An 11,295-nucleotide genomic window follows, 5' to 3' on the forward strand; every position below is an offset into this window, starting at 1 on the left:
CAGCACCTTTCACAAGAATTATGTTAATTAATGTAACGTTTGTGAGTGATTTCTGTAGCAGTGTTCACGAGCGAGCGGGTGGATGCTCGTTCCTCTGGGTGGGTGGAAGAAGGAACAGAGCAGCCTTGTTGCCTACATGGATGTCTCCATTCTTCTCCTGCACAAAAGAGCAAATTGCCCTTGTGGCTGGGGACGGGGTGGTACAGGCCCTCCTTCAGCTCAAGAAGAGATGAACCTTTGTATTCCTACCACGAGCTGCTTCTCCTGGTGTTGCTGCTGTTCTCTCCCAGATGAAACCCCAGGCAGAGACCCTGCCACTTGCTGTCCCGAGAGCTGCCATGAAGTCCTTTGGTTAGAAATGCCCCTAGATGAGCATCCCCACATTCTGCTTCAGGTTCTTCCCACTGGTGCCAGTTCCTCTTTCCCATTCAGAATGGCCATGGGCTCCCTCTGGGCAGCACAGGAGCTGCTGTGGATCCCAGAGCTGTGCCCAATATACCTGCTTTCCCTTTTGGCCATCATCAAAGTGACCTTGCTGTCCCGAGCGAGGTGTATCTCCGCTCCGAGCCAGATTTGCAGCGGGATCTGGGGGGGCTTTTCATAGCACACAGGGCCTTAGATTTGTGGAGACAGGTGGAATCTCAGACATGGAGTCCTGCTTAAAAGTCGTTGCTGCCTTTTCTGGGTACTTTCAGAAGGGTTTCCTTTGAGGATTTCTTGATTTCTACTTTAAAACTCCCTCAGAGAGAGTACAATGAGGCTGAAACCAGTAATTTAGTGAGGGGAGTGTCAGCAAGAGTCAAAAGTGACAGAGTGGGTTTTGATTCCTTTTCCTTTTGAAGCTGCTTCCCCTTTGATTATATCCCTCACATTATAATGTGTAGATGTGGAAAGGTGATTATTTTTTCACATCTCTCAAAATAAGCAGCGTGTCAAGGAAATATCATCGCTTTTACAAATGGGTGCATATATATTGCAATAAACACACCGGGGTACGGACGGCACCATCTTTTGACAGCTGGGTATAATCAGAGCTAATGGACATCGTGTCACGTCGTGGTCTGATGAAGCAGAGTCTGAGCAGGAAGGAATGAAGATGCTCCTGTAGCAAAGAGGTACCGTGTCTGTGCACAGGGAGGTTGGGGCCCTTCCTCGATGTCCTCTCTGTCCTGTGTCAAGTGACAGGGACACCACAGCAAAGTCCTGATGGTGGGTTTGCTCTCTGTGTGGCTGTGGAAGGGAAGGAAGATCTTTTTTTTTGTCATTCTCATGAGGTTGGCGTTGGCTCTTGGTGTTGCCCTAGACTCTGTTAACTGCAGGAGGAAAAGTCAGCCAGGCATTTTGCGATGGCTTCAAAGCTGGTGCAGAAGAAAGGGAACATCGACAAGACCCTTGTACAAAACACACAGCCCGAGGTTCTTCAGATACAGAGTGTTTAGGGGAATATTTAAAACAAATGTTTAAAATGACACAAAAGACAAACCAGCAGGGAAGCAAGGTTTGCCCTCCACTTTGTGGAATACAGGGGAGGGAAAGCTCAGCAACTCCCAGCTACGCTTCAGCGAAGAGCCGAGCGTGTTCCTAATCCCTGATGCATTTCATGTATTTAAAGGCCTTACTTGCTAAAAACATAAAAGGCTCTGTCAATTCAAGCCATTTTTTTTCACTTCAATTAATCATCCCAGAAAGTTGTAACTTTATTGTCTCTTTGTCTCGGTTTAGTTTGAGCAAATCCAACTTTTCTCATTGTCTCTCTGCAGATTAGGGAAGGCTTTGTGGATTATAACATCAAATTAAAGCGAGCCTGTTAGTGTTACTCTCAGAATATCACAGCAATGGGCTGTGCCTCAGGCAGCATTGCCCTGCCTTCTCTTTTTAAAATGTTTTGCCTGAGTGCGTGCTGCTCTGAGCTGGTGTGTCTCTCCTTGCTAATAGGGAGGTGTATAAAAATCACATAATCATTAATATTGAAGAATCATTAAGGCTGATAAAAGCAGCTCTGACTGCAATGATGTTGTTTTTCATGGTCACTGCTTTTGGAAAACACACCATAGAAACATCAGCTCGGTTGTTTTTTAGAACCCACCGGTTGATCTAGTGGCAGTTTGACTCCATCTATTGCACTCTCAGAGAGAGCTCCAGTTAGATGATCATTTCCAAGCCTGCAGGAATAAATGGATTTCTAGCGGCTGTCTCTCCTGCCTTCATCCCTTTTCCACAGCCCCTATTTTTGATGCAGACAGCATCCGAAAGCCAGCAATCTGTAGTTGAGCAGTAAAGTCTTGGTTGGGTTTTTATTAAAGCAATGATGTGCTGACTGGCTGAAAAGTGTCAAAACTGCAATCTTGTAACATCAACAAAATAAGGCAGGATGCCTTTCTTACGGGAGAGGAATGCTGAAAGCACAAATGAGCCCTGCAGGAAATTGGTGGATCTGAGCACTTCTCCTCTGGGGAAAGGGTCTGATGTACATCAGACAGGGTCACTTTTTTTCCTTAATAAGAAAAGACGAAAATCTTCAGGTTCATGACACAGGACTCACCTTTGCCTCCCTCTCCCTTCTGCAGTAGTTCCTCGACAGTGCGTCCAGCTGGGTTTTCCCCTCTTAAGCAGAATGAGAATTGAAGTAACACTGTAGGTATTCCAAAAGTGCCAAGCACTTTTACTGAGCATGCAGTAAAAGGCTGGGTGAGATGGGGGGATTTGGACTAGTAATTTTTAAAGTCTGTTAGTGAGAAGAAGGAACTGACATGAGCCAAATAGAAATAACATCTCGGGAAAACACCATGGCATAAGCAGCGTGTCTTTGTGGTTACACTGGAAAGGGAGATGATAGTTTCTCCTGCAGAAACGAAACCTGAACCTCTTCCAAGCATCATTTCTGCCAGAGATTCCAAGAGGTCTGACTGCTGGGGGGTGGGCAGGACCGTGGCTGGGGGGGCTGCACGTGCTGACGGGGATACGGAGGCAGCCTCACGCCTGTGGCCCCGGCACGTTACATCCGCAGAGGGATGACGGATGATGATTCCAAACTGGAATCCTCCACGTGAGGATTTGTCTTTACTGAGTTACCCAGGAAAGTGATGGCCTTTGTAATTAAAGCACAAAAGGGTTTGAGTCACAATGTGCTTCGTACCCTTTGCTTTCTTGTGCTAGGAATAATTTTAGGGAGCCCTAACAGAAATAGATCTCTAGCGCTGAGATGTTCCAAACCCAGGGTTGCTGCTATCTCTAGTTTAATCTCAACTGCTAGAGAGGTGATTCTGCCACTTTACTCTGCTCTGGTGAGACCTCACCTGGAGTATTGTGTGCAGGTCTGGAGCCCTCAATATAAGAAGGACATGGACCTGATGGAGAGGGTCCAGAGGAGGGCCACAAGGATGGTCAGGGGGATGGAGCACCTCTGCTACGAGGACAGGCTGAGGGAGCTGGGGTTGTTCAGGCTGGAGAAGAGGAGGCTCCGGGGAGACCTAATAGCAGCCTCCCAGTACCTGAAAGGAGCCTACAGGAAGGCTGGGGAGAGCCTGTTTAGAAAGGCCTGCAGTGACAGGACGAGGGGCAATGGCTTCAAGCTGGAGGGGAACAGATTTAGACTGGAGATGAGGAGAGGGTTCTTCACTGTGAGGGTGGTGGAGCACTGGAACAGGTTGCCCAGGGAGGTGGGTGAGGCCCCTTCCCTGGAGATATTCAAGGAGAGGCTCGACGAGGCCCTGGGCAACCTGGTCTAGTTGGGGGTGTCCCTGCTGACTGCGGGGGGGGTCGGACTAGATGGCCTTTGGAGGTCCCTTCCGGCCTGGGCAATTCTATGATTCTGTGATTGTCTACACACTCTGCGTAGTTTTCTTGGCATGACACGCCACGTCATTCTCTCTCACTGGAACATCTCCTGTAGTCCATTTGCGTAAGACAACACTCGGTGTGCAATTTTTTTACATGGATGACATGGCTGGTCCGAGTACTTGGTTGGCATTTGCTTCATCTGCGTGTGTCCCGTTGCCATCTGCTGGAGAATGGTGAGCGTGCTCACAGGGTCTGTTCTGTCAGCCAAAAGAATGGAGCTGTTCCCAGAGTCACCCACTTTCTGCTCAAGGTTCATCAATAGTAGTTTATGGTCTCTCTGCTGCCAGATGAGGCTGTGTTTTGTAAATAGGTTGGTGGTGGGAGACCCCGGGGCATGGCATGGTGCAAAAGTACTTTGTGCCTCACATAACATCACTGCATCAGGGCAGAATGATCAACGTCCTGTCCTGGATGCTCTCACACAAGAAAAAATAAGATTCTCTTACTTAGGCTTGTAACTGGTTTAGAAAGAGGCTGAATTTAGGTTTACAGCTGAACAATGGGGGATGGAACCACCTGAGTACTTTGGTCAAGACAAGAGTGGAAAACAAAGCCAAGGCTTGCAGTCATGATTGGTGGCTTAAAGTGTGGACCTTGGGGTGTTCCTTAGGGGTGTTCTTTCAGAAGTGTCAGCCTTTGAAAATGGGGCCTCTCCAAAGCAGCCCGTTTTGGGGAGCAGAGCTCACTAGTTCTGTTAGAAGATCTTGGCCTAGACCATGGCCAACCTGGATCCCATCCAGATGTCCCCAGTATTGGGACTGGGAGCTGCAGACTGATTTAGAGCTAAAGACGACTGCATCAGTGGGGCTTCATCATGCTCTTCTGTTTGCGATGCAGGAGGCCTTCGAGGAGCTACGGTGATAGACGCCTTAGATACTCTGTACATCATGGAACTCGAGGAGGAATTCCAAGAAGCAAAGAAGTGGGTGGAGAAGAGCTTCGACTTGAACGTGGTGAGTCAGTTACTGGGAATGCCTGTCTGTGTCACAGAAATGCTATGTGTTTGGTCAGTTCTGATCACAATCTTCTCTAAGAATCATTTGGGGAGGGGAACTATGAAGTCCGTGGGGGAAGAAACCCTCAAGTCTGCTTTTTTATTTTTTTTTTAAGGCCAAAGGGACTACTGTGATGATTCACCCCATCTTCTGCCCTGGGTTCCAGCCAGGGACCACCACAGCAGACTCACAGTGTCTGGCTGAAAATGAGATTTAGCGTTTAATATTTTTTGCCTTTTGGTCTGAGTTATAAAAACAGCTTTAATTACTACTCTAAGGAAGTTTTGTTCATCAAAGAACAAGCTCTATTTCATCTCAATTAAATGTCTGCCTGTGATAAGAGAAATTTTCTTTTTACATGCTGTAGATGAAGATTGCAAACCCTGATCTCCTTGACTGGGCCCTTTGTTGGAATGTCATTGCTGGGACTTGCGCAGTGGGAGCGTGGCACCTTGGCAGCGAAGTGGGAGCACACAGTGAGCCTAGATTTGGTAGAAAGGGCATTATCTCTAAAAATGGCCAGAGATTCTCGCTCTCTGTGGCCCCTGAAGCTTCTTCTTAGAGCTGGTATGAGCCTTGCTGGGACTCTGGGTACCACATGTGCCTCATGGCGCTGTCAAATCACAGAATCACAGAATCTTAGTGGTTGGAAGGGACCTCTGAGATCATCGAGTCCAACCACAAAATAAAACCAACAACAACAACAAAAACCAAACACATACAAAACACACCACACCAAACGCCCACCAAAAACACCGCACCCACCAACTAAACCCCACACTCAACACCTCACCACAAACCAATAACCTTGGGCACTAGAGCATGCCCTGAAGAGCCATGTCTATACGTTTCTTAACTACCTTCAGGGATGGTGACTCCACCACCTCCCTGGGCAGGCTGTTCCAGTGCCTGACCACTCTCTCAGTAAAGTAGTTCTTTCTAAAATGAAGGACACTGTCCTTTATCTCACTCTGTGGCCGGGGCCACTTGCTGTAGCTCTGACTGTTGGTCTTCAAACCAGCTCTTGTGTTTCTCATGGGAGAGCTGATGGGATCAGATCGGTGGCATACGGAGCATGTTAAAACCAGAGTGCAGTTCAAACTTCTATTTTTTTAATGCCAGCTTAGTTGTCTGTTGTGAAAAATGGTTCTCCCCCTGGGAACAATGCATGCAGCTGCCTTTATAGAAAAGCATCATTTGGGAGGGCATGACTGGCATTCATATATTCATAAAAGGAAGACCACATCTGATAAATTTGGTGAATGCTCTCAGTGCGTTACTGAATCGATAAACAAGGGACAAAATCAACTGGGAGATAATTTATCTGGATTTCATAAAAGCTTTTAATCTTGGCCTGCAGAATAGATTGATCTGCAAAGACAAGAATGAATGCTATGGATTGATCGGTGGAGTCAGAAAGCACAGCAGAGGGAGAGAAGGAGGGAAATTAATTAAAAATTGGCTCTGTACAAGGAACTCTAGCAGTCCAGAAAAGCGGGGCAGGGACTCCAAGGCCCACGAGCTCTGTTGGTAACTGGGTGCTGTGATCTGTCTCCTGCAATTTCAGTCATCATCTCAAGAAAGCACTTGCTGTGATTTGTAACCTGCGGGTATTTGGAAAGGGCAGGCTAGTGCAGAGGTTCGAGTGCCCCTTTGCTTTGCCCTCCTCACTGAAAGTGCTGTGGTGGTGGAAGATCTTTCTGGTTTTTGTCTTTATGCATTTGCGTGAGGGTAGGAATCATTTATCATGCAGATTCAGTGGCCAGGAGCATGTATTTTTCAAAGGCACATTTTGAATGCAATCGTTTTGACGTTTGCTGATGATCAGCTGAGTCGGTAGAGCAAAACTTGTTCCAGGTGAGTGGGTTCTTGAGGGATTCAGTGAACCACATCCCTCTGTGTCTGCTGTCTGTGGTGGTGGGACACACGGACATCATGCGGTTTGTCTCTCCATAAGGCTGTCCTTAGACACCCCATAGGCTGTGGTCCTCTCTGAGCCTGCAGACTGGGGTGAGTCCTTGAATGACAGAAAATACCTACCTGATGCAGGAAGTGCATTACATCTATCTAATGCAGTGGCCTCTTTACAAGAAAATGGAGAAAACATTTTTTCTGTGTGGCTCTACAATTTTCTATTTAAATAAAATATTTCAAGGGGCAAATTTGCCCCTGGAACTAACTCACAGCTTTTTGCAAGGCATAACCTCGGCCAGGGCTGGCTGGCTGGACAATACATCTGCCCTGATTTACGTATTGTCAGCTGGTGATAAATGGGTAGTTGGGGTGTTTCTCTTCCCTTCAGGCTCCACCTGTCACTGTAGAGCAAATAAAGCGCTGCGAGATCTTAGATATAAAGCTGTGTTACACTGTGGGTGAGGACTGGGAGACTTCAGGATCTGCCTGCAATCTGTTCCCTTTGGCTGCCATTTGTGCGTGCAGGCTTTGCAGTCAAGTATGTCATTATGTATTTTCAGAACGGAGAAGCATCCTTGTTTGAGGTGAACATCCGCTACATTGGAGGACTGTTGGCCGCGTACTACTTAACCGGAGAAGAGGTTTGTTTCAGCAGCTCTGCATGTCTCACACTGCCACCAATAATGAACTGAAAGGGTTCTCCAGCAGCTTTTCTCTGAGCATCAGATAATCCCTCCATAACAACAGGCTAAACCTATCGTTTTTATGAATATCGAAATGCCACTAATGTTCTTTTAATTAAGTCTCGCATAATTACCTTGCACACACCGTGCATGCCTCATTTGCAAAGATCCTTTCTCCTGTGGGCAATTCTAGAAAGACATGTTTTCAGTTGGACACATTGCTCCCCAGTGAAATGCCATTTGCAGTGATCTTTGTCTTTGTACTTGTTCCTTTATATTCTAAACATAGACAATATTTCATCAGACATCATTCCACATTCTGCCTGGGACTAAGGGGGGCAAGTGATTAGTGGCAAATGCTCCAAAATCTACCTGGACAGTCTCTCTGAAGCAGCAGTTTCTAAGATAAAGTGCCCTGGGGTAGAGGGAAGGAGGGTGACAAACTGCTAGGGCAGGGTACCCACGTGCTACCAGCTCAGGTGACAAAGTGACACAGCTCCACAAATGTCCCCTCGCCCAGTAGGTGTAGGATAGGAGTCACAGCCCCTCCTGTGGGGTGGTGGAGCAGCCCTTCAGTCCTGGCTAAAGCAGGAGGCTCTTGCTTCTGCTTCCCTTCTTTCCCTCCAGCCCGACCGAGGCCAGGGCTTAATGCCATAATCTGCTTTATAATGTGACTGGGCTGGAATTTTACAGCTGGCTGTAGAGAGATGAAGAGATTATTATTATTCCTTTGCCCTGGAAGTCTTAGCAGAGCAGAAACTCTGATTCCAGGAGGAGTTTTGTGAGCGAAGGAGCTGGAAGACTGGCTCTTAAATGAGAGCTCTGCTCTTGTGCCATCCAGTGACCATGGTTGGGTGCTGGGCACCATGATGGGGTGGGATGGCTCATTGCTGCCCAGTGGCACCATTGATCTGTGGAGTCAAAGGAGCAGCTCTGTTACTTTAATTACGTTTTAAATGAGTTCCAAGAATGACTTCTCTCTGTGACTTCACTCCAGGGAAAACTCTCAGATACTCAATACCCCGACTCAGGGTCTGTCTCAGTCACAACTTCAACAGGCTTCAGATCAACAGAGCAAAAAGAAACCACATTAAACCATAAAACTCCAGCAGTGACCTCTTGAAGTGCAGTTGGCAGCGATGCTCAGCAGCTGGGGCAGCGCCTGTCATGTTACCCAGTCAGTGTCACCAGGCTGAAAGGCAAAAATCAAGTCCCCATCTCTTGCTTTCCCTTCTGAACCAAACCCCTATCTCCTTGTGAGCGTTTCAAAGGGCTGCAAGCCCACAGGAGAGCTCCGGTTTCCTCAGAGCTGTATTTTTAGAGCAATAAATTCCTGCTTTCTGAGAAGTAGTGTGACAGCTTGGGCTGGTGTAGGGGGGCTAGAGGTAAAAGGCTTGAGCTTTATCTCCTAAGTCACTTACAGGCTTCCCTTGATCAGGACTAATCTCTGGAGCAAAGATTAGTGCTTGTATCAGTTTGTCCCAAAATAATTGTGCGTGGTGGCTTTGTGCTGCAAGCCACCATAAGCTATAATTTGATTTGAAAGCCCAAAACTGAGGCATTACAAATGGAAAAGGAGCGGCTTAGCCATGAAACCATGAATACTTCCTGGAAAAGAGTTGCAAGTAAAAGATTGTTTTGTTGGAAATCATGTTTTTCACAAGGGGAGACGACACAAGTTGGCAAACCCATGTTGTAAATCTAACTTCACCCTAGGAGGATTTCTTTGGATTTTAATTCAGTCATTTCACTTCCCTGTGTCCTCTGCCACCCTGGGAAAAGGGAAGAATTTGGCCCAAAAGAGTACAGTTTGGCTCAATTCTGATCACGGAAATGTGCTGCTGAGGTATTAGGGGTGTTGTGAGCTCTGCAGCTCTGGCTGCTCTCATCCAGGCTGAGTGTTTTTCAGGAGACTTGCCACTGGTTTAGTGTAGATTTTTAGAGGACACTCAGATACCAAAGTTGAGCATGACTTTTGGTTCAGATCTATCATGATGTGGAACTAGGGCAGCAGTGTACCTGAAATGGTAGATTCTTATAGTGCAGCACTTTTAGCTTTTTTTTATAATGGTGTGTTTGGAAAATGGGATTTGAAAGAATCCAGTGTGACTGGTATTCACAAGCCATCAAATATTTATCCTCTCTTCTTCTTTTAACAGGTGTTCAAGAGTAAAGCTCTGGAACTTGGAGAGAAACTTTTGCCAGCTTTTAACACCCCCACTGGTATCCCACGTGGCGTCATAAATCTGGGCAGGCAAGACACGCGTCCTTACAAGCATGTCATTTATGTACTGAATGTTTGTAAAAGACCAGGACTCAAGCAGGAACAGCAGCAGTTCCTCAGAGGTGCCCCCCTCTAGTGCAGATTCTTCGAGGTCATTTGTTTTGCCAACTCAAAACCAAGAGGTGCCTTGGCAGAGATTGCAGGTGACTCAAGTTAAACCCAGCTGTGTTTTATTAATTTTGGGCTATCCGCAGTTTCTTCCTCTACCTCTTGGCAGGGCTCCCTGCTGCAATAGCATTTTCCTCACTCTCATTTTCTTTGAAAGGTTATTTGTAGTCTGCACGTAGCATGCGGAGCTCACGGTATTTTTGCAGTGTGCCCAACTAGATGCATGTGAATTTATCCGGGCTTTTTTTTCTTTGGAAAAATTGGGGAAGGAACAGGATGGGACTGGCTGGCAGCTTTGCTGCTAGAAAGGGGGGGAATATAGAGATGCTCTAGTTTTCTCCCCACCGCAGCACTCGGCAGGGTGCGTATCCTTCCCTTAGAGCCTCAATGTTTCATGTCAGGTAGGTGGTGTTCTCCTGCTGGAGGGGAGCTCTGAGGCTGCTGGGTTAAATACCTCACTGAAGGTCTCTCAGAGGCAAACCTGGAGGCTGGACTCCCAGTCTCTGATTTTTGCTCTTAGACAGTGTTCTCTGCCAGTAAGGGCTCATTGGCTCATTCTGATGCCTACAAACAAATCCCCCAGAGTAAAAGCTGTATGGCGGCTGAAACAGAGACAGCAGGAAATGTGGGTTAGGAAAAGCCTTTCATCCTCACCTTTTGCAAAACTCAGAGAAGCAGCCATGAAATTCATTATTCAGCTCGAAGCCCAAATCTCCTGTTTGGCTCATGTCTCTGTGAAGTGTAAGACTTTCAAATGTTTGGCTCACTCTGATCCACTGCTCAAGCGTCGCTGTCACCCTTCGGTTGGCTTATCTGCATGTGATCCTGGTGAAAATTTGAGCCACCACCATGACTTCTAATTGTCTCTTTTTGCAGAAGAGACATCTGCTTCCTCTGTGGCTGATAAAGATTCGGCGTAGACTAACCTTTCACAGAAATGCCAAACCCTCCCCTGCCCTTTGTGAAGACAATTGAAACAGACTCTCTCTGCCTAGACATTCCCCAAATGTTTTGCTGATGACCTTGACTAAGAGCAAAGAAAATGAAAATAACACTGAGCCCACAATCCAGAACCTGTATTATTGGCTTGAGCTCTGGCTTCAGGGCCACGAAACTGCTGAGGGGGCTTGGAGTATCAATTGATTTAGGAGCAAGGAGGGAGCAAGCTAAATCTGGAGTCTGGCTACTGCAGGAACATGATGAACAGCCAGAGGCTGTAAACTCGAAGGGGAAGGGAGTTATTCAGTGGGAGATAAAGTGGGGAAGTGGGAGCAGGGGAGAGCAGGGTGGTGCTGTGAGAGCACGCTGACCCAAACGTCGGGGCCAAACCGAAGCCCAGAAGGGTTTTGCAAGAAGGAATTATTTCTCCAACTCGGCTTGTGCAAGGATGTGCTAATTCCAGAGAGACCTCGTCGTCTCAAAAGGAGGAGAGTCTTGCAGCGTGTGCAGGCTTTGGGTGGTGGTAGCTCGG

The 11,295-nt window shown here is 47.1% G+C and overlaps 1 protein-coding gene across 2 annotated transcripts in view; it reads left to right on the forward strand.

Annotated features, from left to right (window-relative positions):
- Positions 1-11,295, forward strand: part of MAN1C1 (mannosidase, alpha, class 1C, member 1) — a 48,231-nt gene that overhangs the window by 21,170 nt on the left and 15,766 nt on the right. For both annotated transcript variants that reach the window (XM_014948699.1, XM_014948698.1), the window contains 3 exons: positions 4,678-4,793; positions 7,310-7,390; positions 9,592-9,686. In XM_014948699.1, the coding sequence (XP_014804185.1) occupies positions 4,678-4,793; positions 7,310-7,390; positions 9,592-9,686 (292 nt within the window). The remainder of the gene's footprint in view (positions 1-4,677; positions 4,794-7,309; positions 7,391-9,591; positions 9,687-11,295) is intronic.

The sequence above is a fragment of the Calidris pugnax genome, unplaced genomic scaffold (assembly GCF_001431845.1).
Source record: "Calidris pugnax isolate Ruff unplaced genomic scaffold, ASM143184v1 scaffold162, whole genome shotgun sequence".
NCBI classification, from domain to species: Eukaryota; Metazoa; Chordata; class Aves; order Charadriiformes; family Scolopacidae; genus Calidris; species Calidris pugnax.